Here is a 26,609-nt window from a genome sequence, read left to right on the forward strand (position 1 = left end):
GTTCGCCTTTTATTATCGGCTCCTTAAGGTGGCAGTCTGGAATTGCTTTTTTTACGTACGTGGTCGCGACTAGGAATGGGACACACTTTCCTTAACTGACACGACGCTCTCGGCAACACCAGCTTTTCGGTCTTTTTTCTTTTTCTTTTTTCACTATATAGTCGCGCAGACTATCGGCGTTTGCCATCCATCTAAATGACTTCGTCGAGTGCTTGGGGGTCCATGAGATTGCTAACGCCGCGATATATATATTCTAATCGTAGCCTGGAGCACTCGCCCCGTCGTTTTTGCCCTGCCTGCCGCCTATATCAGCAGCATTTTGCCTTTCGCTTTTCGAACGGCGGCTGTAACTTTCGCTTCTGCTCGGCGTGCACTTGACCGCCGCGTCACCTCCTTCCCCTTCATTTCCACCTTTCTTTTCCCTTTTCCGTGACCTTTCGCAGTGTCTCTTCATTACCGCGTCGTTGCCGTCACTTGCCCGCATTTCGCAACGCCGTGCTGCCCTCCTTCCTTCGACCGGCCGCTTCCTTTCCCTTCTCGATGGACTACGCGCTCCTCTTACCTTCCCGTCCCGCAAGCGTCTCTCCCCAGCTTCCCATTACTCCCTCGCGAGGGACGACCGTTTTCCCGCCTCCTTCGACAACTCTGTCCAGTGGGACTACCGCTCCTCCCTTTTCCTACCCGCGTTTCCTTCCCCATTTTCTCTTTCGGGAAGGAGCAACGCTTTCCCCTTCTCGTTCCCCCCTCCCCCGGTCTCCTCAATCCCTCGCAAATCGCGGTGATGAGTCTCCGAGGCGCACTTAACGAAACGCACTCTCGAAGGAGAGCCGGCGACGCCGCCCTGCCACCTCTGTGCCCGTTACTCTTCTCTTTTCCTTTTCTTTCCCTTCTCATCATCCCCATTCCCTACCCGCACGTATAGCCAGCGGGGGCAGCCTTTGATTGGCCTTTGTTTCGGCCGGCCGCTTAATCGGAACTGCGCGCCCCTTTACTCTCTCTCTCTCACTACCTTTACCCGGCATTTGCTTCTCTTTTTTCTAACCCCCATTTCTTCTTTTGTCTTCGCTTCCCCATTCTGCCTTCCTTTTTTCCCTCTTTCTCCCCTTAGCGCAGCCTTTCTTCGCTGCGCGATCATTGTTTCGGCCGCGCCGTGTGTGCGGGTGCTTTGCTTGTTGGCGCTGGTGGAAGGTGCTTTTTCTTGCCGTCGCTTCCTTCGCTCGTGCTCGGTTATGGATCATAGCCTTTTCTTTCTTTTTCTGGAAGTGCGTTCGGTTGTGAGGGAAACTGCTTTCTTTCGTTTCCCGCTAAACACTTGTGGGAAGAAAGGACAAAGGTGCTGCTGGAACCTCTCTCCGGCTGAACCGATGAACAATGAAGCTGTCCATAAAGCTTGCGAAAGCGATGGTGGCAAAAAAAAACCTGCGCCCTTGTTTCGTGCACAAGGGAAGAAGCGCCCCTCGTCCAGTGTTTTACGTGGGAATTCATTTCTGTGCACCGTCGCGAAAACGCATTCGGGTGTCGTTTCTGTACGTACAGGGTGCATAAACATAAATATATACAAACAATGAAGACGATGATAGTCGGCAGAGGCGCATGCTTTCAACTCTTCGTTGTTCGCCCCTTTTTATGCTTGAGCAGTCGACCGCTTAGAAACAAGGTATGGAGCCACTGCAACCCCGCAGGTTTTGCTAAGATATGCACGGATGGGGAATTGCGGCTGCTGTTCTGGGAAATTTCTTGCATTTTCCTTTGGCTTAGCGAAATTCCATAAGCACAGGGATACGGACTTTCGTTTTCTTCGTTTTGCGGCACGCAAAGGTTTACGAATACACGTATGTTCCCTTTCCGTACTACTTTCTAGCCCAGTACTGATCTATATTTTGCTCTTTGCTTGTGTATATGTAAAAAAAAAAACAGACGAAACTCCATGATGCCTGTGTACAGATGAACTACTGCCTGAATTCCGGCGGAAGCGCTCAGTGGTCGTTTGGCTGCCCGCGTTTCCTTGTTTCGTAGACCTGATAAGAATCGTGTAAGGAAAGAATACTAAGGCTCTCAACTTCGCCCTGTGGTGTCAGCTGATATCGGACACATGTGCCGAGGTAATGCGACGCTTTGGGCCCGCTGTGGTGGCTCAGTTATTATAGAGTGCTCGGCTACTTAGCCGGAGGAATCGGTTTCAGACCCGGCCGCGGCGGCCGAATTTCGATGGAGGCGAAACGCAACAGGCGCCCGTGTGCTCTGCCTTGTCGGCGCACGTTAAAGAACCTCAGGTGGCCTAAGTTAATACACAGCCCTCCACTGCGGCGTTCCTCTCTTCCCAATGTGTAACTTCAGGACGCTAAACCCCCTCAGTTTATAATTTCCTTTAGTTAGAATTTAACTCCTTTCAGACTCATTTTCGCCTTTTGCTACTGGCCCAGGCGACGCCACGCCACCTAATTATCGACGGGATCTGATATAGTCAGCGCAGAGGAAGACCAGGGTGGAATTGAGCGAAAAAAAAGAAGTAACGTATATTTGTCCTGCGCTGTCCATCCAGTATGCTGCTTGCATCTGCTTACAAATCCCTTGGTGGGTCGTTGTGTGCCAGAAGCCGGCGCCGCCAGGTTGCGTTCTGGATCGTGGGAAGGGCAGCTGCCGGTGGCCGAACTTTTCAGCAGTTACGAAAATCCTAGTTAGAGATCCTGACGATGTCACTTTCCGTGCGAAGGAAGTTTCGCGACAGCGCACCGCCCCCTGCATCGCTCTTACGATCAATGACTTTTATATCTTGACTCGCCGAGAGCCCACCAGCAGACACAATGTCGCCCACCCGCGTATCTCGCCCACCCGCGTGTCCATGAATGCATCGGTGTGCGAGGCCCACGGGTGGGCTGCACGGCTACGAATTGCGATTTATTGAGAGCGTTTACATCTTTGCCCACGTGTCCCATGTAGGAATTTGTAGATGAGACTCACCTTGGCAACATACATCTGCCGGCAGGTGCACGCTGTAGTTTTCTATTAGGACATGCTACGCGCGCCGAAGGCGACACTGCTCGCCCTGGAGGAGATCCCTAACACTGCACTCGCTCTAAAATGACACGGTGAAGTCGTTTGTGCTGAGTTCTCATTTACGGTGTTTGCTTGCGGAAATTAAAGATCGCTAGAAATTTGTAGAACCTAAATGATGTTGCTGTGACGCATATAAAACTTGGATACACCAGCACCGCTTTGACCGAATGGTTTTCCCGCGCTTCGCGGTTGTACCTCCGAGCTGTTCTGTGTGGTCAAGTCCTGCTGCGTGCAAATCTTGCGCTCTAAACACGAATACGCCTGAATAGAAGTAAAACAGGGAGTAAGTGCACTACCTTTTATTAAAGGGAGTGCGCTTACTCCCTTACTCCCTTTTACTCCTTTCTGTTTGGAGTGTGGCACGGTGGCGCCTTGGAGTTTCGAACAATTCTACCCCTTCTCAACCTCGACAGGAGCGATTACTTTCCCGCACATATGTTATCAAACGGTTTACCACCCTTTGCGGTGGTCCCTCGAACATTTCTCTGCGTGGTCAAGCCCGGCGGCCGTATGCAGGTCTTCCAAGGCTCGCCGGCATGGTAGCGCCTTGGATTTTCGGGAAGCTCCTCCCCTAGCGAACCGTGGAAAGTGATTGCTTTCCGCTACCTCTTTCCTTAGCACGTTCCTGTGCGCACTGCGTTCATTGGAAACCCTTCGCTGTCGGCCTTGCGCGTCCTGCTCTGCCGATTCCCGCGAATCCCTACTGTCCCTTGGCTCCCATTTTCGGGATCCTCGCGGCCGCCATCGCCTCCAGGTTCGAGGGATTACGCGTCCGGGCCAGACTGATTGGGGAAAATTTCCCGAGGGAGGCGGAGAGGAATAGGGGGAAGGAAGAGAGGCGCTAGAGAGTTGTCCTGGTAACCGCTGCCTGCTTTGTCCTCTCGCGAACTAGGGGGGAAGTGCCGCGAAACGCTCTTCCTCAGGTCGGCGCGCGTGCGAGGAAAAGTTAGCGGGCGTATGCTGGAGACTTGTATTTGAGGTAATGTGAACTAGCAACGCGGCCGTTGAACTTCCGAACGGCATTCCATGGTCGTGTACATCGTTGATGGAAGACGTACGTCCCATCGGATGTTCTGCTTCACGTCGTAGCGGGGCTGCTGCAGTACTGAGGACGCTGATAAGCTCCGGAGCTGTTTGGGCGTGCTTTCCGCTGAACCTCCAGGCGCTCGGAGCGCTGGGGGGCCTGTAGCCACACTAGGAGTAATGAGTAATTACTCCCTTATTACTGGACACTCCAGTAGAATCAAGCTCGCGTGTTTTTTTGCTTTTTTTTTTGCACAGGATTCACGTAACGGAAGCGCATTGTCTTGAAATAGCAGCTCATTCTACCAGCACAAAATCCTACTTCAAGGTTCGACAGAAGAAAAACTGTGATTTTTCTGACTCGGTTAAGGCAGTTGTGGTAGGCTAGGTGAAAGAGTAAATGCAAGTGACGATGTCTGTGTGCTGTGCACATAGGAAGCACGGTTTGAAGGGACTTTCTACAAGTTGTGGTGGAGCGCATCGTGGCATATATAGGCGCACTTGCTACACCAGCGGGGTCTGTTTCGGGTCGGCCCCCACGATGTACATACGTTAATTTATTCCTTTTTCTTTTTGCGAGCCAAGCGCACCGGTTTTGAAACTTGACAACGTGTCATATTTTCGTAGCCGGACGTCCCTGAGCATAAGGCGGGGGCAGCCTTCGTACAACGTTGCCCGGAACAGGCGGCACCGGCAACTCGCGAAGCTCCGGCGAAGGTTGCAGGGTCGGCCGGGTTGCCGAGGCAGTCTCGGCTCCACGTCCTACGCGCCGCTGTTGCGCGGTGCAGCGGGCACTGGTGCAGCCGATCCCGCGGGGGTATCCCGCTCGTCGAAGTGGTCGCCATCGAGCTCGTTTCCGCCGCGGCTCTCCGCCTCGCGTCAACAAGCTTGGCGATAGTGTGCGAACTGTTCCGGGTCTCCCTTCCCTTTCCGGTGGCTCTTTTTCCCGCCGATGTTCCCTTCGATGGCTTCCGGTTGCAAATTGCGCTCTACTGTGCACGCAGAGTTGTTCGGCGCTGGTCCAGCCCTTCTTATTGCACTCTTCCATCGACAGGGAAGGTATGGTGGGATACAAGTCAAGAAAAAAAAAGCAGCTTTTCCCCGTCAAAGGACCTCCTTCCAGCCAGTGGCGTCGGCCGATTGCTTCATTCTTTCACCCCTCTTCATTCTTTCACTTCCCTTCATTCCTTCCCTCACAACGTGATTGAGGTGTCCACCGAGTACTGGGAGAGGTTACTGCAGCTTGAATTTATTTGAAAGTCAATTGGGAAAACTGCCGACGGGACGGAAACCTCAAAGCATACTTGCCGGTTCCAGTACACGTTTATGTCGCATTCGCCAATCCTGCAAAACGTTGAGAGACATGCCTTATTAGGAATTGTTCATTGCTCTATTTATGAGACATATTTGTTGCTCAAGTAAGTTTAAAAGTGTCGACCCTATACGGGTCTGTTCATCCAACGTTAAACCTGGAAAAAAGTAGTTTTGAGTTAGCAGTGTTACGTTTCTTTGGAGCAGGTCGAGCTCGGAGACTTCACTCGCGAAAAAGCGATCTATTTTCGGTATTGTTTGCCGCGTGACCCACTCGGCGCTACACGTCGACGTAACCGTATCACCGTGTATATAGTTTCTTTTTCCATCTTCAGAAGGCGCACCTTGTGTCACCGTGGCTCCTTTCCCCACTCTTCAGATAAGAAGCATGCAGAGCAGCGCCACTGCTCGCGCGGAAGTTTGTGCGTTTTATTGCGAGGTTGTCGCAGTAGCGCGGCGATGTTCTCGAAGGCTTGAGTGCGAAGTTTTGCTCGCTGGGTTTTAGGGACGGCAAAACGAGATGAGTTTGCTCGGGATTTCCACGGGAAAGAAAGCAGTGAAAAAAATTAGCAGAAACATCTTCAGTGCGAAAGTGCTTTCCGGTGTGTCGTACTCTAGCGCTCGTGCATTGTGCCGTAAAACGCTTTCACCCCCCCTCCCCCCCCCCCCCCCCCGGTTTTGCTCTTTTCGCAGTTGGTTTTTATTTTTTCTTGCAGGAAACCTCTACGATTCGTTCAGTTACGACGCTTTTCTCGTGCTGCATTTCTTTATCATTTTCATTTTTATTTCTTCTACATCTTCCTAACAACTCAACAGCTCTTTTGTACAAGACTGAACCTTGTCTTTCTCGGGCGTTTCCTTCTAAATCCTTGTTTCCTCCATGCTTCGATGTTTATGTATACGGTTTCAATCTTTGCAGCATATTGACTGCGAGAATCTCCAACTGATGCGTTATTTTCCTTTTTGTGGTACGAGCGCGCGAAATTATCTTCAACGCTCGTTTCGTTGTATGGGCTTTCGTGAAACGTTCCCTCATTCATCCACTCACTGTAACCTTCACTCACTCGTTCCTTTTGAATGCGGCAGCGTGCATGGAATGGAAGCCCTTCATAACGGTTCCCCTTTCTTCCTTCTTTAGGTCCCTCGTCTTCCCAAAAGCGTGGTTGAGGTGTTCACCAAGACTCAGGAGTTACACCGCACCTGTTTTTTTGTTTTTTTTTTGCGATAATCAGTTTTCTGTATGGACTGTTTCCGCTTATGGTAAACTAGTCACCGTCGACGTATTTAACCGTCTAGTTGCATGCGAATGTTGTCGGTGAGCTGAAATGTTCCTATTTGCCTTCCGATGAAAGGTCATGTTCCGTGACGGCCGCCAATGCTCGGAACATATGGGCGGCGTAATCCTCATGTTTGGCTCTTCGCTATAGTCGGACACGACTCCAGAACGAAGCGGAAAATGAGCCACTCCAGCCAATGACGTCGACCGATTCTCCCGCTTTACCGATCCCCGTGGACCTACTATAGTCGGATACAACTCAAGAACGCAGCGGCTTTTCCCCCATCAAAGGTGCCCCCTTTCCAGCCAATGGCGTCGGCCGATTCTCATGAGCCTGCTATAGCGTGACAATGCGGGGAGCGGCGTGACAGTCCAAGCAGAGGACTATCCCCTTTCATCTGCCACTCCCTGCATTGTCACGCTAGCAGGGCCATGAGAATCGGCCGACGCCATTGGCTGGAAAGGGGGTACCTTTGACGGGGAAAAGCCGCTTCATTCTTGAGTTGCCTCCGACTGTAGCGTGAAATCGCAACGGACTGCAAATTAATGGGGAATAACCACGGTCTAATGGAGTCAACCGTGGTGTCAGGAAAATCGGTCGACGCCATTGGCTTTCTTTGATGGGCATCTGCCTCTTCGTTCTTGAGTTGTATCCGACTATAGTGCGGATACTTGTTGGTATATTGTTCCGTGTAGGCTTCGACGAAGGGAAACCCAAGGTTCACCTTGCCGTTACGCCTGCGAGTTCTCACTCGGCAAGTAACGGCTACACACAGGGCCAGGGGAGTTAATAATCGCTTGTCCGCCTCTAACGTGCCTGCTCACCGCGATTGAAGCTTCGGCCCAGGGCGTCACTCGACGCGGCCACGACGACGGGGCGCTCTAATCTCGCCGTTTACGGCCAAATTGGCCGTAAACAGCTTCTGCGCGCCGGGCGGTGTCGCAAATTCGCGTTACGCTCGCTCCACCGACCGCGGGCTCGCGGCAGCATTGGCTCCATGGCTTGGGGCTCAATTCCTTGCCTTTCAGATAGCGGCTATATAACATCTCGAGCCAACTCGGGCGGAAATCGTCTGTAGCCCGAATAACGAGCGGGGCTGTATAGAAGCCTCCGCTCTGCGCGTTTGGTCCTGAGGGGGTAGAGGATGCCCGCCCGCGGGGTGGCCATCAAACTTGGTAGTTTTATTGTTTTGTTTGTTTTCTTTTTTGTCGAAACAAAAAAAAATACGTCTGTGGCCTTGAGTGTCGAGCACCGTGGTGAGTCCTCCTTGGCCCTTATTTGTCTGGATTTTAGTTACGCGAGGGGTTTCGCTCTGCCCTCTCCTTATTGAGGAATGGGGGACTCGTTAGGGATAAGCGGCTTGTCAGTAAGGAGCGATGAGAACTCTAGTGTGTTCATTGTCAAACACATGTCTCTAGCACTGGTGCTTAAGCTGCTGCTTGCGCTGGTCGACTGTGCAGCCAGCTTAGACCTATTTGTTTTTTTTTTCTTCCATAAAGTACGCGGTCTGAGGCTTCAGCTGCTAGCATGGCGGTGGTCGGTTGCGAAAAGGAATCTTTTTGTGCGGTCAGCTTATCGGGATCGTTTTGGAAGACCCATAGCTTTTAGCAGAAAAGGGGCGATACGCTCGACCAACTGCGCGCGGACTTCTCGTTGTGTTCTGCTGAGTTAAGACTCTCTAGCTTGTTGGGAAGGGCTCGGGGAGCTCGTTTAACTGCGTCCTAAAGAGAAAACAAAAGCACATACTTGGGATTTCTCGGCCTAGTTTTGCTGCCTTGTCATCTGTCCCTTCCGCAGTTGTGGTGGAGGTGCTATTCCTTCGATAACTCGCACGCAAAGATAACTTCGCATCTTCGTGTACTAGCCTTGCAAACGGAACGTTCGTCCGTATGCTCGCTTGTGGGCGTGCGTGCGTGTGACAGCCGCCGCTGCATACCCTTGCGGCCGTCCCCCATAGTTTCGAGTTCCGTGCATCGACCACCCTCGCCGCCTTTGTTACACCGCCCTGTCCTGCCGCTCTCTGCTCGCGGGAAGCCGGAGAGTTCGATCTCTCTCTCTCTTCCCTCTTTCTTTTGCTCTTCCCTTGGGTCCTTTCTTTCCTCACTTTTGTAGTTCCAACGGGCCTCCGCGCCCTCTGTTTCGTGCTTCCGTCCCATTTACCTCGTTCCCGCGTTGGGCTTTTCTACCAGCTTTTCTAGTGAATTGCTTTCGTTTAGCCGTCCGCTTGTAGGTTTGATCAGGGTTCTATCGCGTTACTGCATTTATTACCCGCTCATGCGCTGCTGCCTGCGTGACCGCCCTCTGTGCCGTCATCACTTATCAGTGGCACCGCTTTTATTTTCGAAATGAATAAGACTGGCTGAATTGTTACATCTTAACTAATTAAACCGACGAAGCAAAGCAGGAAAACAAAATACATGGTTGTGCCGTCTTACTCATTCGCCTTGCGCATTTTCGGTGGTGTCGCTAGCAGTGGTCTAGCGTAGGCACACGCCAACGTGCGAAATATTTCGTCAGTGTAGAGATTTAGCATACCGGACACGTATTAGCGGAGACGTATTCCGGGTTTATGCATACGGATGCTGTCCATGCGCATTGGAAAGATCGTGGCAGGGTAGGACTACTGCGCGTGTGCAACAGGCATACGTAAAAAGTTTCCGCTAGCACGTCTCCCCGGTATGCTAAATCTCTCCAGTGACAGGTTGCGGTCAACATCGAGACTACAGACCGGAGCGATATGAACGGAACATGTTTATCACGAGCATCCAGTCACCGATTTCTTGCGCATTTTGGTTTGCAAATGTTCTTTTTAATATTTTTAAAACCTAATGCTTGTCTAGGTGCAATGTACAAATAAAGCTGATCGTGGTTCGTGAGTCCGCACCGCGCTTTCTCATTCGCATTTATCGCAGCCGTATACATTTGGCTATAACATACGGGCGGGCACCGAAACGCCCCAGATGCCATAGTTTCGTTTTCGAGGTCGCGCTATTAGCAAACATCGCCTCGATATCTCCACCGCTGAGCCTACACTACCTATATAGTGTGACATACTGTACATCCTCGCTGAATGCAGTCCCTGTGCTGACCATTTTCTTCGCCCTTTGCGCAGGGCTGCAACAACCCGATGGTGGTCAAGTTCGCCGACACGCAGAAGGAGAAGGAGCAGAAGCGCCAGCAGCAGGTCATGACCAACCTGTGGACCATGGCCAACTTCGTCAACCTCGGCACCGTCACGCCGCAGTACCTCGCCGTGAGTCCTCTCTCTCTTTCTCGCCCGTGGCCACTCCCTCTCGGGAATGCGCCCGTCCATTTTCAGAGATCAGCGTTGTGCCCCTGGGGAAAGTAGCCGAGGTGTTCTTCGTAGTTTATTATAGGAAGAGCTGGATGTATAACCTACATATTTAGACTTTCCTGGTCTTGCGCAACCATGCCGCTTGAAGTGGCCCGCGGGTGGCTGTGCGCCGTCGTACAGGGTATATTACTAGGCCGCTTATGTGTGGCCCTAACCTTATGCTTCTGCTCCCCATAGTGGCTGTTAGCCGCCGCTCACCCGCGGTACAATAGTGGAGCGGGCGAGGTTGGTCTCAGCAACCTCAAACTATATTCTGTTAGCCGCCGCTGTGGTTCAGTGCTCATGATGCTCAGCGGCTGACCCCAGATACACTGGTTCAATCCTAGCCACGGTGGTCGCATTTCGATGGAAGCGAAATGCTAGAGGCCCGTGTGCTTTGGGATGTCAGTGCACGTTAAAGACTCCCAGCTGTTCGATATTATCCGGAGCCCTCCACTACTACGTCCCTCTTAGCCTGAGTGGCTTTTGGACATTGACTACCCCATAAAACCAAACCAAACCGTAGTAACTGTTCGTGAGAGGGCCGCTAGGCTGGCCCCTCGGAGAGGCTTCACGCCCTCATTCAACGTTTCTAATTAGGCCGCTTGTATGTCGCTCTAGTAGCACGCTTCAGCTGCTTATAGGGATTATTGGTGGGAAGGACGCTTCGTCCCTTAAAGATGCCGCGTGCCCACGTTCCTGGTTTCTAAACAGGCCGCTTGTATACGTGACAGTATACCAAGCAGCGAGTCGTATAGTTATCTCATAGTTGGGGCCGCGTCAGTGCCTTGGCGATCGGCTTATTGTTCCAACGCGCACGTTGTAAATAGGAATAGGCGTCCACTCCGTTGGTGCGCTGCGACTCGTTGCGACGAGTTCGCACCTCCGCGTCCTCTCCATAACTGAAGGCGAGCCGTGTCGTGTGCCTCCGGGCCACTGTCTTCGACCACGGAGGAACTGTTCGCTTTACTAGCTTGCCTGGGGCCAATTCCTCCCTCCTTTTTTCATTTATTCCGCGCTTCTTTTTTTTTTTATTCACTGGCGCGTGCTCTCATTTTTTTTCCGTTGCCTTCGCTCGTTCCTTTGGCTGCCTTTCTTCGCTCGATGAACTCGTATCGCGTCGTCGGGTGCCTCGACTTTTGTACCTTTTTTTTACGTGCGTAATGCTGCTTTTTTTTTTCCTCTTTCCAGTCCGGCTTTATTCTCTCCCACGAATTGTGCTATTTTACGACTCAGCCACGGGGAACAGTTGCCTGAAGACTTAAGCTGAACACGCAATGTGTGCCCTTGCAAGAATGTTTATAGACAGTCTATAAACTTTGTATAGACTCTGTTGCTTTCTTGTAGATATTTCTTTTTGTCTATTCATAGTCTACAGACTGTCTATGGACAAAAGTCTAGTAAAAGTGTATAGCCATACATCTATAAATTGTCTATAGACCGTCCATAGTATTTGTATAGCCTATAGACTGTTCTCTAGGGTTTATTTATAGATAATCTATAGACTTCATAGACAAGTCTATGGACAGTCTATAGACTGTCTAAAACGATTTTTGTAAGGGATATACTCCCATGCATATCTTATTCAACAGAAACGAGAGAAAAAAATCGAATATTTGTGGCAGCTCGAGCGTATAATTGACGCGTGCAAAGCGCCGTCGGAAAAGGCGCTCAATTTCCTACTTCTGTAGAAGAACGCGAGGTAGTGTGCGTGATGAGAACTCTAGTAGTGAATGGGCCACTGTATACGTTAACGCCGGAGTACATGTAAGAGAGTTTTTGCATAGCAAAGGCGCAGTTGCGTAGGCGTATGGTGGGTGCCTGCTGCACACCCGCTGTGAAAAGTCTGCGACAGTGACGTTCCATTCAAGAAGTTTCTCTTCTTCAGGAAAGTTTAGGGTCGAAATTCGCCGATACGGGAATCCTCGTAGATTTTCAGGGAATTTTAAGAACCTTAAATCTTTTATTATTTTTTTCCAGACCCCTGTGGGGACTAAAGGCCACAAGTAGAAATTTCTGGTTTTAATTAAGGCATTTTTCGATTACTGCGTGAAGACGGTGCTGTGGGCTTTTGTCAAGCTGCTTTTCGTTAGAGCAGCTTTCACCTACAGCGCCGTCCATCCCTTTGTTGGAAATAAACTTTTTGTATTTTTATTAAACGTCAACGGTGTGCGACCAGCTGCAGGGTGCGCACCTGCTGCTAAGCGCGCGCAGCTGGCATCAGGTATAATCCGGTGTTCGTGAATGGTACCGTTTCCCTGCTATGCTAAAACGCGATTGCCTTTCTGGCTGAGCTCGCTGTACGCCATATAATCTTGCATTCCGGAATTAGTTCTTTTGCCTCCCCTTCTCGTCTTCGAGTTGAATCAGCGCGCTTTTATTATGGCGCGCGTTGTTTGAAAGTTTCCTTCGATCGAGCTTTGAGCGTGCTCGAATGCAGGAAGGCGACAGCACAGTGACACCACTGTTTGACGCCTTTTACGGCGCACTGGAGGCCGTGGTACTCGAGAAAGCTCTGTGTCGTTGCAGTGTTCAGCGCTCTATTTCAGGTTGCTGTGTACTGAAGGCAAGAACCACGTTTCAAGCCATGCACTTGGGACAGGAACACCTGTACCTAACAACCTTCGGCGGCTGTAGCGTGCCGTCGATTTGGTGTTAAAATGTTTGCTAATATGCCTTTCTTAAGTGTATGTTCCCGTCCCGGTAGTTCAGTGGATCCTGCGTTCGACTACTGATCTCAAGCTCGCTGGATCGAACCAGTTCACGGCGGCCGTATTTCGATAGCGGCGATGTACAAAAACGCCTGTGTGCAGCTGTATGATCTCAGCGCATGTTAATAACCACAGGAGGTGTGGATAAATCTGGAGCGCTCCACTATAGCGTCCTTCGTAGCGCATCTGTCCCGTGAGCATGTTAAGCCCCGAGATTCAGAATTCAGTTCTTAACGTTATCTCATAGCACCACAAAAAGAAGGCTTTCATTTAAGGCTACGCTTACATGAGGTCGGGTCTCGTACAACATTGGGCAGTGCTGGCTTCCTATTTGCGTAATGCGCACACGCGTGCTCCCCCCCCCCCTCTTTCTAGAGTGCGCCAAGCAATAGACACCTTTGGCATACCGTGTGCCGTGTTAACGTTACCGGAGTACCGGGAGCCCGCCGACCACCAGTGCGCACGCGTTGATTGGTCCCGATGCGACAGGCGTCCGCGCAGCTGCCGGGTAACTGCCGCCATCTGGCGCCATCAAGACGATCTGAGCATGCGCAGTAATGGCGCGCATAACACGGGATGCTAAAGGTGTCTAATATTCGCTTTTCGTTTCCCCGTTTGTCGAAGCGCAGACTGGCAGGCAGTTTTTGAAGCACTGCATGAATGCCTCCCAGCTATCATTGCGTATGCGATGCCACGAAATGCAACTAAGGCAAAAGGAAGAAAATGAAGTTCGATGCATCCGAGCAGAATCCGAATGATTCCGCAGGGAATTTCGTTCAGTTTAACGTTCCCGGGGAACCTATTGCTGTACCGACTCGTATAACCGGTATATAACAGCTCAGTGACAGCTGCTCCGATACTCAACTGGCAGCGGCGTCTGTTCACTTTAACGACTCACGCGACAGGCAGCTCGCTAAAGTCTCTTGGTGCGTGTAGATTTAGGAACAACGAGAGAAAGGTGACAGAAGAATAAACGAAGGGAAGTGCGTTGTAAATCTAGCCTCGCCGCTTTTGTACTGTTTGTCTGTGTTGCTTTGCTGGCGGGGAAGCTTATTGCTGCGTTCGTAAACGACATTTTCAAAAAAACTACTTTCTTATTGCTGCTTCGCTTGCGGCCCGTCACTTCGTTTTTGCCTGCCGGTGCAATTTTTCCTTCTTCTTCAACCAAGCTCAGCCTGTCTTGTCAAGTGTGCCTGCGGGCGACGGCCTTATATAGCGAGCAGCCAGCTATGGGGGCGGCAAACGCTGAAGGCTTCGTTCGCACCTGCCTACTCCTTGATTGCCGTCACGTCTCCCTCCCCTTCACTCCTTCCTTTCTCATTTGCCAATTTCTCCGAGTCTTCTCGCGCCATTTGCGCACCGCGCGGTGTGTTTTGTTGCTTTTCTCCCTGCGTCGCGGTGGCGGCAGCTTTGTTTTCTGCAATGGACTTTTTGTTTTGTTTAGTTTTTGCTTTTCGTTTCTACCTTTCAGGGAGGCGGGTGGGGGGAGTCTGGGAAAAGTCGTTGGCTCGTTAGGGATGGCGCGCTAAATTTCGTCGGCGAGTACGTCCCCTCCCTTGTAAGAGCGACGATGGAGCGAGCGGCGACAGCGCCGGGCTGCGGCAATTGGCCGCACTCTGTGAAAACGAGTTTGGGGACGCCTCCGGCAGATGTCGCCCCCCCCCCCCCCCCCCCCCGGCTGCAGCGACTGCCGCGCCTCTGCCACCCCGCTCCCGATGCTAAATTGCGCTGTAATGAGTTCCCTGAAAGACGCCGAGGAATAAAAATGGGTAAAATGGAAAGGGAAAGCAGGTCTGTCTGCCTGCCTGGTTGGGTCGGTCTCTTCCTGAATGCGCCAGCCATTGCGAAAACTTACACACGTAATAGTTGAAAATGAGCGGGAAGGCTCGCGACAAAAAAGAAAAATAGTGCGACAGATAGACACTCTCGGTGATGAAGACACTGTAGAAGAAATTTCGTTCAAGCGAAGGGTGGGGCCATGAAATTGCTGTTCGTGACGGGTTTCATTTTCCCTTTTACCCGATCACATTCGGGAGTAGGCGTAAGTTGGGCTGCCTTCCGCCGACTTAAACACAAGGTCTTTAGTTCTGGCGCGTGATTCGGCGCGTTTTTTTTTTGTGTGAGCCTGTCAGCCTCTGCATTTTTTCTTCCATTTCTCATTTCAGGAACATAAATCTTTTCCTTTTCTGTTGGTGTTTGGGGAGCTGCGCAACGCGGGAAGTGTTAAGAGGTGGGACCAACTGTGGTTTTGGGAAACTCAAGCTAAGAATGGAATGTGCATTGGGGGGACATTTATGTAAAGCGACTTCCAAAAGACTCCTGATGATGATGAGGCGGGGAAGCAAGGTGACGCGTGTGCTCGTTTGCCACTGGCGTCCCCGCTGGCAAACGTCCCCCGCGTGCCGCCATAAAGCGTGTGCCGGCGAAGCGCCGCCCTCATTTTGAAATCCTTTAAATTTCCCGCCGAGTCGCTGCTTTCTCTGTTCCCCCTTTTCTCCGCATTCCCTAAACTGTTCTCTTGATGGACGTCGGAGAGCTAGCCGGCTTTTCCTTCGTCATTTTCTTCTCTTTCCCATTTCTTTCCCTCGAGCTGCTCTGTCTTTCCAGTGTTCTTGCCTTGATTCCGCGCTGCTCTCACTCTCTCTCGTCGAGCCCAAATCACTTCAGGACAGCCGGTGCCATAACGGCGTGTTCCCTAACGCGAGCCGCCATCTTCATTCGGCGTTCGTCCCCTTTTTTGTTTCTTATCCCCGACGCATGATGGCGCGCGCATGCCGCTCGGGGCAAATGGGGCGCGCGGACGTGGGAAAAATTCTCGCGCCTTCATTGGCGGCCGCCGAGTGCGCGGGCTTTGCTCCCTAATGGGGAAGTGAGCCTTCCTTTGTCCCCCTTTCCCGCAGCTGCATTGCTTTCCGCGCGCACCCGCATTGGGAAATCGCATTCCAACGTGACTTGCGGGCGCGTCGGCCGCCGTGTTCTCATCGCACGCTCGTTTACTTGTGGGTTCTTCTCCCTTTGTTTCGAGATTTGCCCCCCCCCCCTTACTTATATTCGTGTTCTCCCGCGAACGCCTTTGTTTCCCCGTACTATTTCTTGACGTATGTCGTGACGTTGTACCTGCGTTAGCCCGTCTCTCCTTGCGTTATGCACAATGTTCATTGTCCCCAGTCGCAAGCCGCTCTCCTCGCATGTAAAATGACGTTCCCCCAAATTCCTTTTTTTTTCTACCTGGTATACGTGTCCTCAGCCACCTGTCCTACCTTCGCTTCGATGCGAGCCAGAAGGGAATAGCTTCGGTTTTTGCCTGAAACTTAATGCTTGGGGCGCTTTAATTAGCTCTGGGATTGAAATGTCTTGAGCCGACCTTTTTCTCATTATTTGATAGTCCACTCAAGCGGCGACGCGCTTATTCCGCCACCAAAGCACATGGTCCCTGGATGTCGAAACGCCTCCCATCTGGGCTGTTGCAAACCGGTTCCGCTGCCGCTTCCACCGCGCTATAGTCGCATACAACTCAAGAACAAAGCAGATTTTCCCCTTCAAAGGACCCCCTTCCAGCCAAAGGCGTCGGCCGATTCTAATGAACCTGCTAGTGTGACAATGCAGGGAGCGGCGTGACAATTGAAAGTGGAGACTATCCCGGAACATGCAGAAAAGGGACTGTCCCCTTTCATCCGCCACTCCCAGCATTGTCTTGCTAGCAGGTTAATGAGAATTGGCCGATGCCATTGGCTGGAAAGGGGTCCTTTGAGGGAGAAAAGCCGCTGCATTCTACAGTTGTAACCCGCTATAATCACGCATTTCGCCGCAGAAAGCGTTTACCTCTTCTTGCCCCGCAACTGTCACGTTTATGACACCCGTTAACCTTAACTGCGCGTGATTATGATGGTTAGCGTTCCCGCCAGTCATCAACCTTTTCCTTTCTCCTTCGACTCACGTCCCGTGAGGTACCACATCAGCAGGCCATGAGGCAGTAGCTTTTTTCTTACCCGCCCGATGATGTCACCGTTTCGGGTTCGGTCCCGACGGATCATTTCAAGCTTCATTTTTGTGACTCGCTAGTTACGACGAGCTTAGGCTGGTATTTTGCCTGTATTTGCCGCGAGTAAGCCAGCGTTAGCGTTGCTTCGACTCAGCCCTCCCAAAACAATGCCAGGCAGGTCGTAAAACAGGAGGGGAGCGTCGGCTTATTTCAACGAACCGGGCTGTATCGCGGTAATCTTCTAATTACTTGAAGGACGAGCAACAAAATCATCCTTCTTTTCCGTCTTAGGGAAAGTAAGCGTTCAGGTTTCTCATTTTTTTTTTTGTCGCAGCAAGGGAGGGTGTGGAACTTCCCGAAAGATGATGAAGCGCTGTCGGGAAAACTTTCTAATCCAGTCCTTCGCTCCTTCATAACTTTCTCCCCGGCGTTTTCTCTAAGGCTTAAGTGCGGTGACATAACCGCCGTCAGCTATAAAATCCCGGCCTGTCTCGCCGGGTAACGACAAAATTGACGACGCGAGATCGAGGGCCCGGCTGCCTCTCTGCTATATAGAGTGCCATTGTTTGCGCGAGCAGTTTTCTGTCGCGCGGGACGTTGTTTGTGTTCCACGTGTGTACCGTGCGCGCGTGTTTGCCGTCGCGGCGTGGAGGCGAAGCGTTCCTGCTTCCACACCGCGCTCAGGAGAGTTGGTTGGAGAAGGCGGAGGGTTGTACCGTGACGCCTGTGTCGGCGCGCGTCGTGGTTCCCGTGAAAACCGAATTGGAGCGTCGACTTAATCCCGTTTCCTGCCTTAATCCCTGGCACCCTCTTTCTTTCCCCTCGGGCCATACCTCTCTCAGTGCACCGCTCGTCGCTCCTTCGATCGGATCAACTTTTAATCCCCGGATGAAGCGCCTCTCTCCCCCTCTTTTCGCACGCGCCCGGCACAGGCAGCGGGGCTCCGGGGTGTCGGTTGAAGAATTAACCGGCCTTCGTGAGTCCTTCATCCCCAATCGGGCCTTTCCCTTTTTACCACTTCCCCATCTCCCGATTTACTTTTTCCCCAGTCTTTCCTCTCGATGTTCCCCATTTTCCTTCATCTCCTCTTGGTCGTCTCCCTCTATCCCTTCTCAATTCCCCACTTCCCTCTTTCCCTGACTGTCCTCTCTAAATTCTCTCAGTCCCTTCCATTGGCGTTTCCCCCTTGCCTCTCCTTCCTACCCTTTTTACCCACCGCTGGTTCCTGCTGACCTCGCCCGGCGGACTCCGTTTCAGGCCTGTCTCGGAGGGAGGAACCCCCGAAGCGAATTAAGACGCTCTTAATCAGACAACGATAAGTCCATTTCGGCTGCGATGCTATTATTGAGGCACGTGACTCGCTCTGAGCATCGCCCACGCTCCTCTTTCCCCAGTCCCTTCTTTCCATCTTCCACCTCCCGTAACCCGTTTCCAAGATGAACGGCTTCCGTTTTGCACCTAATGAAGATGGTCGCCTCTTGGCAGCCTTATCCACCTGCCTCCTTCATTAACTCCCCAACGGCATCTACTAAGACGCTCTAACGTCTCAGTGTTGCGCTCTGTCGGCAAGAGGGCATAAGGCGTTTTACAGGCGGTGAAATTTTGTTGCCGGAAGTATGAGCGAAAAAGGCTTCGCGACTTCAGGTGTGCGCTGTTGCAGTTGCTTTTTTTTTTTTGCTCACGCGTATCTTGGTTGGCATCCTCTCCCCCTTTTGCTTCTTATTTCCGTGGAAATGTAATTTAGCGCACGAAACCAATGCAGTTGCGTGCGACGCTTGTTTCCCTCTCTTTTTTTTCCTTGTGCTTGCGGAGCTCCCATGCATCCATGTTGCATGGCATCCATTCTGGAATCGTATTGTTCTGATACAACCGCCTCCAGATCATCCGGCTTCGGAAAGCTAAGCCCCCTATTGCTACCCTCTGTTGCTCTCTCCCGGTTGCAGCCTTCGTGCCTGCTCCGTACGTGCGGGGGAGAGGAGGAGAGAGCAGCCAACGACTAGCTACGTACCACGGGAAATGATGCTGGTGGTGGTAGGGTTGATGGGTTTTTATAACGCAAGGGTAGCTTAGGAGCGCCTCGGCGCACAAGGTCACACTCCGGCGGGTACCGGTGGCACTGGGGATCGAACCCCGCTCCTTCCGCATGTGAGGCGGATGCTGAAACCACTAGGCCTTTGCTGCCGTTATGCCGTCTGGAAATGGACGATCAAAAATTTTGCTCTTCGCGGGGCGGCGCTCTTACCACCTGTCAGCGCTGTGACGTAAGCCGCCATTCCCCGTTGGTGGCGCCACACCGCGACAAGTAAACGAACAGACGCGTCCCGAGATGCCATATTGCTAAGTAGGCGATGCTCTTCCATTTAAGTGGACGAGGCGTTAGCTGAAACGTCAGGCTTGGACGCAATTGGCCGCAGAGGCCGAGGTACTAAAATCCGCACAATGCGCGTAGCACCGAGTACTGGTCAACTGTCAGCTCAGTTGTTTCACCATGGTTTGCAAGGCGCATGTGCGCCTTCGGTTGCCCCCAGCGCCAAAGAAATCAAACTGTTAACAAATAGTTCGCCGGATGTGTGGGTGCGGCCACGTTGCTTAGGCAGCAAGTCACTATAGGGACGATAAGGACAGTCACGTGACCTTCTCCCTATTGTTTTGGTTCGCTTTATCTGATTAAGATCAAGTGGCAGTCTGCGCTTTTTGTGCCGTGTTTGCTGCTCCTGTGTTTGCATTCGAACACTGCTGGCGTTATTATGCCTTTAGAATAGGGTGACACTAGCGGTTAGTGTTACAGGGCATTACCGATGACCCAGTGCGCAGCTGCAGGACAATAGACACCTTTAGCATACCGGGTACTGTGTTGCCGTTAGCGTTACCGGAGTACCGGGAGCCCGCCCACTGCCAATGAGCATGCGCAGATCACCTCGGCGGCGCCAGATGGCGCCACGTATCCGGCAGCTGGACGCACGCTTCCCGCATCGGGGCCAGTCAGCGTGCGCTCGCTGGCAGTGGGTGGGATCCCGGCACTCCGGTAACGCTAACAGTAAAATGATACACGGTATGCTAAGGGTGCCTAATAACGACCGTCCGGTTACTGTCCTGCGCATGCTGGCTGGCGACCCGCTATTCCCCTGTGCCACTAACCGATAGGGCCACAGTATTCTAAAGGTTCTTATTACCTTGGCTTGACACATTCTAGTTGGCTTGTTCGTATGCTTTTATGTACAGGTGTGGGCATAGGTATACGCAGTACGTCATTTAGTGCTAATTGCAGTCGCGTCTTCCCTATGGGAAATGCGGAGAATCGCTGTTCGTCCACTACAAAGCTTACTAGCATCCACTACCATCATGCGCATACAGTAGTGGTCGATTTCAATACAGAAACGCGTCAAAAAGTTTTAGAAGCCAGTAGCTTGCTCCATTTACTTTTTTCCGCGCCTGTACATGTATATAGTTTGAGAAAGTGTGGTAGATCCACTACGCCGATTTTCAATTGCCATACGTCTTCACGTTCCTGCAGCAAGGGAATGTCTCTGACTTTGAAAAATCTTTAGATCTTTAAAAATAGCGTCCTGGTCGTTAACGTAGTGCTTGGTGCACGGTAGCCTTAGCCGCTTATGCAGAATGAAGGCCAAAACAACACTTATAACTTTTACTATATATCGTTCATCATTTATATCAACCTTAAATGTCCTAAGAGGATTACACATTGAGGGGGTATAAAGTAGAAGTAATGTGCACAGAACGCCTCACAAAGTAGCATTTAGCACGGCAATACTCGAACATCAGCATTTTAACATTATTATCTGGATTATTTTTAGCTTCCGTGGCCAGTTTTTAATGGAATAGGGAGGAATTTTGGCTGTACTGGGATACTACTTAGTCCTTCAATGCGCATATAAAGACTATGTGCTTAAAATTTAATACCAGCAGTCGGTAACAATGGGCCACGGTCCCCGGCGTCCTCTATTGCTCCGCCGACCAATAACAGCGAACAAAATCAGCTTTTTAATGTTTGACTGTATCAAACAAGCGAGAGGAACCAAATTCTTGAGGTTATAACTTTTTATAACGTTATTTATTGCCTCAGGGCATAAAGGGAGTTGGGAAGGTAGAAATAAAAAAGAGGGTGGTGTTAAATGAATGAGAAAATGTGGGTCGATCTAATGAAGGCGAAGGTTCAAACTTCGTCTCGTGATTAGCGTCTGTTTAGATAAGAAGAAAAGCTTTAACGACAGTTACTTCTTGTCACGAATGAACTGTGTGCGGCAGTCCTGAGCGTGAGCGGGACCTTCACTCCTGTCTTGAGTTGTGTACCCGACTATAGTTGGGTAACACGACACGACATTGTAGTTATTGGCAAAAGCGCAAACTAGCCTGAGCACATAGAATGAGACTCACGCCGCAAACGCTGACTCTTGAGTCAGCTCTTGCACTGCGCCTTGTCTGTGTGCTCCGTCTGTTTGGCGTTGTTCCCGTTAATCAGGCTTTCAGCAGAACACACGTTATAAAAAGAGAGCTCCGCCACCTTATTGTGAAACGAAGCGGTGGTGCGACAGCCAACCAGCCTGCGCAGTGGTATTTCTCAGAACTAGGTCGATCGCAGTTAGACCGCTTACGTAAACACACCCACTTACGTGTCCGACACAATCGAGCTGTGCGCGCGCAATCCGGCGAAAAGCCCGCAGTACAATTCCTGCACGATGTCTTCGCAACTGGTTGCGCAAGCCGTCTGTAGGCGGCGCGCTTATCTCGCCGAACATATGTCCCGCTGCCCCTCTCCCCATTGTCTGGAACGCCTGTCTTCTATTCGTTTTCCCTAAAGGCGAGAAAATTAAGCGTGGCTTGGAGATGCGCAAGTTGACGGGAGTGCGCTAAATAGTGGACGGGTGCGCTCATATATGGGCAGGGGAAAAAAAGGAAAGGCTGGGGAAAAGAAAATGGCCGCAAGCCCCGCCAACGCTTTTGTACACACACAGGCACGCACGCACATATATGCGACGCGGAGCTGATTGCCGCGGGAACGTCCGTAATGAGTTTTTCGTGGCGCGGTCTATTCATCGCTTGTCCTGCCCCTTTCTTTTCCCTTTCTTTTCCGACGGCCCTGCTGAATAGCGGGAATGAGGGCGCGTATAGAAAGCAGCCAGTATAGAGGGGGAAGGATGTGCACAGCTGTGGAGATTCCTCACGGAATGGGGACGGTTGTTGAACGGGACGAGTGGGTGAGGGTGCTTTCTCTTGTTAAGGCGTCGATATGCGGGCGTTTGTGTGTGGTGCCCCGAGGAGAAGGGAAAGGGGACGTCGGTTGTTGGGGCAGAAAGGGAGTTGGGGAAGAGGTTGGGGAGAAAGGGAAGGCGGGCGCTACAGCCAGCATTTCAGGGGGACAGCGGCGGTCGCGCAGCCGTTATCTGCTCATTAGTAGCGGAACACCAAAGAGACCCGCCGACTCTTAATTAAGGCCCCGTCGCCGCTGCCGCCAAAGGCTTGCGTTTTTCTAACTGGCCGTATGTGCAGCAACGCTGCGCATCGCACCCCCCCCCCACTCCCCATTTTCCCCTCTTTTCTCCCTCTCCATTCTTCACCAAAAGCACCGCGGACAGCTTCCTAGAGAGAGACACGGACGTATTGAACAGCGGCGGGGATTGGTGGTGGTGCTAGTAGTGTGGGGGCGCTTCAAACCTAAGCGGTGTTTTTTTCCTGTTCCCTTTGCTTGGGCCGGCTTCGGCTTTGGTTTGTCTCGACTTTGCTGTTGGCGCAAGCCTGCGAGCTTTTTTGTTTTTCGTCTTCTGCGACGCGGCCGGCTTAGCAGACGGCGAGAACAAAGGGTGATTTGCCGCAGTCGAGCGCTGGAAAGATTTGCCGCACTGACGACAACAGCGTCGCGCTTTCGCGCGTCGTCCGCTCAATAGCGGCGTTACGCCCGTACTCCGCATATTTCCTTTATTTTTGTGTATGCGCGAATGCGCTTAGCCGCTGCATCCTCCTCCACTTATTCCCTTTTCCCTATTTTAACCTCGTTTTTTAGCCTTCCCACGCAATGGCCGTCCCGTAGTCCCTCGGCGTTGCCGGCGAAATCCCGCTGAAAAAAAAAACGGAAAAGTGGAAAACGTTTGCATTTTTCTGGGGAACGAGGAGAGATAGTTGGGGAAAAAAAGGAAAGAACTGAAACGAAGCGTCCCGGGAATGAAATTACGCGCTTTCGAAAAGCTGATTTTTCTGCTCTTACAGTCGCGCGCCATTTCCCTTTCATTTCGGCCCCCGATTATTTGCGACAATATCGCTTCCGCGAACGACGCGCCGCCCGCCTTTAAAACAATGGCTGCGGCAGCGCCTCCCGGCTGTCATTCCTGCGCTTCCAGCATAACTTTGTCGGAGGCGAAAATTAAACTGGCGTCCTGGTGTGGAATTCGCATTTCTCTTCTTTCCGGGATGAAAGCGGGACTAAAAAGGGGAAAAAAAGAAAGAAGAAACGTTAATTCGTGTTAGAAACGTTTTTGTTACTTTGGGGAAAGATATTCCCGGAACTTCCCCCTATACGCCAGAAAGGCGCGCCGTTTCAATTGGAATTAATGAGCCCTCACGTGGCAGCCGCTAACTCGAGGGGGAATGGGAATAGGGGGGGGGGGGGGGGGAGGTAGCGAAAGCGACTGCAGAGCTTGCATGCTCCTGCTGTGTGCCGGTATACATACGCTTTTCGGATCGCTTTGTTTTCATTGCCGCCCTCATTGGCTTTGATTCGGTGTCGCGCTGGGACCGGGTCTCCCATTATATTTATATTGCTGTTCATTTTTTTTTCTCATCGTTCTCTCCCTCTCTATGCTTATTAAGTAAGCGCGACAGTTCCGTCTTAGTAAAGCTGACTGTCTTTTCCTGTTTGTTTCTTTTTACTCGTTGTGTAGGTGTTTTGACGATTCAGAGGCATTATAATTTGGGTGTCTTCTGCGGAGTTCCTGGAAGGAAAACAAATTTTGCTTGTTCCCGTAACTTCGGAATCTGCCTGTAGATGTACCAGTAGCGCTATTCAGAGATATATTAACCGTCGTCATGGGCAGAGAGAGAGAGGGAAAAAAACATTTAATTGTAAAAAGAAGACCGGAGCGGATTGTGGGTGGGGTCCTGACCCACGCACTCTCGCGTCATGGACAGAGACGTGTTGTGCACTAACATGTCGCGGACGTAGCTTACTGTTTGGGGCTCTGATTTGTTGATTGATTGATTGACTGATTGATTGTCATTATCATCGACCGCTACACTTTATAGATTGGCATGAAGGGAAAATACTGACGTAAGCGAGGTCTACAGCTGTCAGCCAACGGGGCAGTGGATCCACACGTCTGGGTGCGCGCAAGACCGCAGGCTACATAGTTGTCGTGCGTGTGCTCCCCACGGAGGAACAGTTCCTCAGAGCCCACCGAGCATCTTGCTATCCGAACATCGCAATAATAAATGAAAGCCGCTGTTCTCGCCGTCTGTGGAGGTATTTACTTGGTGCGGTTGTCGCAGTGGCTGCTCCTGAACTGAAGTCTGCCTGCGTTCAATGTGTCGCAAGTGGATGTTAGTGAGAGTAATAGCTCCCTTAATTGAAATGCGCTCCACCTTGCGAAATTCTCCTAAGTAAATTGTGATGAGTGAGGTAGATTGATGCTTCTCTCCTGCTCACTTGTGGAGGCCTGTCGCTTCACCATGGAGAGCGGCATAAGTTGTGGCGTTTCCTCGTGGCTATAGTAGTCTGCCATTTTTCAGGACGGCTTGCACCTCCTTCTTGTCTGTTTTGTGTCATCACTGCAGGGCTACGCAGTTATGTAGCCAGTTTCAAGTAACATCCCCCTCCCACTTCCCAGGGCGAGAGCGTGTGTGCGTGTGCGTGCTCATGTATATTAGGGCAGCGGTTATATCCGACCCAGCGTCGCTTATACTTATCTCACCCGCCGCGGTGGCTCAGTGGTTAGGGCGCTCGACTACTGATCCGGAGTTCCCGGGTTCGAACCCGACCGCGGCGGCTGCGTTTTTATGGAGGAAAAACGCTAAGGCGCCCGTATGCTGTGCGATGTCAGTGCACGTTAAAGATCCCCAGGTGGTCGAAATTAATCCGGAGCCCTCCACTACGGCGCCTATTTCTTCCCTTCTTCTTTCACTCCCTCCCTTATCCCTTCCCATACGGCGCGGTTCAGGTGTCCAACGATATATGAGACAGATACTGCGTCATTTCCTTTCCCCCAAAAAACCAATTATTATTATTATTATTATACTTATCTCTTTCTGCGGAACACACGCACACGTGCGGCCTGTTATAGAAGTCAAAAAGAAAACTTAGGCCAATGGCAGAAAGGAAGAGCGCTGGACGCGTGGAGGCAAATGGAGATTGAGCGGGTCCTGCGACGTTTTCTGGCTCGTTCATATGTGTCGGGGGTTTGGGGGGGGGGGGGGGAGGTTTTGGAAATAAACCCCGATTTCAGGGATCTGAAAAATGATCGCTGAAGCTTGAACACTCACATCGAAGAAAAATAAATAAAAAAAACGTCACGAGCACTTCGTGTACCGCTGGGATTACAGTAGTTTGCTTTTTTCGAAAAAAAATTAAAGCAAAAACTTCGGATCGAATCGTTTTGCTCACAGACACGCCGTCAGCAGAAAAAAAAGGCGGTTGTCATAAGCAGTTCATTACCCCCGCTAATTGTCCTCATTTGTGCCACATTTTCGCGTAATTTATTACATCGCCTATAGACGCATGCTACTTGGAGTGTGCGTGCAGCTCAACGCAATATGCTTAAGAAAAAAAAGTGATTGACGACGCATAGACCAAGCTGCCCGCTGCTCAGCTCTTCGTGCGCGATGTGACCCCCACCGAACAGAGGGTGGAAAGTAGTTTCGCACCCAATTCTCTACAGGCTTTAACCTAGTTTTAACAAAATCTTTTTTTTATGCCGAACGACGTGGAATTCCGAAATGTTCTGCGAGGGTTTTTTTTTTTGTAGAATTGCGCCGCGCCCTTTTTACGCCGCAGTGCTCGTCACGTGAGGTCATTTCGCTGTTGAGAGGACTTCATTGTAACGAGTTGTGTTGCCAGTGATCGTATACGAGCGAGCTCTACGTAATTAAGCAATGCAAAAGCAGCACGGCCCTTACAAAAATGGTGTATAGACTTCTTATAGACTCCATTGCCTTTCTATAGATTTCTTTTTGTCTATTCATAGCCTATAGGCTGTCGATAGACAAAAGTCTACTAAAAGTGTACGGCCATAAATCAATAGATTGTCAATAGACGGTCCATAGTATTTTTGTTGCCTATAGATTGTACTCTAGTGTTTGTCTATAGAGAGTCTGTTAGACTTTATAGACAGGAGTATATGGACAGTCTGTAGACTGTAAAAATATTTGTAACGTTTGTGTGCTCGTAATGCCGATTTTGTTATTGTTCAAAGGCGCACTCTGCGGTTGCTACCGCCTCTGTGTATGGTTTCATAAATTACAATGAATGCAGTCAAATTAAACGGAAGCAATCGGTTATGCCAGAAGGAAACAGGAGGAGCAACAAAATGGGACGCGCGGCTTTTCTGCCGCAGCTGATGACAAATTGCTGCAAAGCGCGCCGCCGCATCCGTAACCTAGTTCTAATCCGGGCTCCTTCGCATGGAATGGTGCCAGAAAGAGGGGGGGGGTGCGAGACCGCAGATGTGAAGCGTGCGGGCTTGGGGGGAGGGGAGGACAGCTTGGACGAATGGCCAAGAGAACAGCGTGCATGTGCTTCGAGCTATCACCGCTCGTCTGTACAGGCAGGGGAGGGGGAAGGGCGGTAGGGTGAAAGTTGGCATAAATATCCGCGCATTGCCGCCGCGTTCCGCCGAGCTCTGTCATCCCTCGCTTCGCGGGAGCCATACAGGCTAGGGAGCAAAAAAACAAAAAAAAAACTCCGCTCAATC

The 26,609-nt window shown here is 51.2% G+C and overlaps 1 protein-coding gene across 50 annotated transcripts in view; it reads left to right on the top strand.

The window, feature by feature from the left end:
* LOC144103794 (CUGBP Elav-like family member 2) overlaps nt 1–26,609 on the top strand; it is a 541,184-nt gene that overhangs the window by 461,209 nt on the left and 53,366 nt on the right. For all 50 annotated transcript variants that reach the window (XM_077636467.1, XM_077636478.1, XM_077636494.1 and 47 more), the window contains one exon: nt 9,781–9,921. In XM_077636467.1, coding sequence (XP_077492593.1) covers nt 9,781–9,921 — 141 coding nt within the window. The remainder of the gene's footprint in view (nt 1–9,780; nt 9,922–26,609) is intronic.

This window comes from Amblyomma americanum, chromosome 9 (assembly GCF_052857255.1).
Source record: "Amblyomma americanum isolate KBUSLIRL-KWMA chromosome 9, ASM5285725v1, whole genome shotgun sequence".
NCBI classification, from domain to species: domain Eukaryota; kingdom Metazoa; phylum Arthropoda; class Arachnida; order Ixodida; family Ixodidae; genus Amblyomma; species Amblyomma americanum.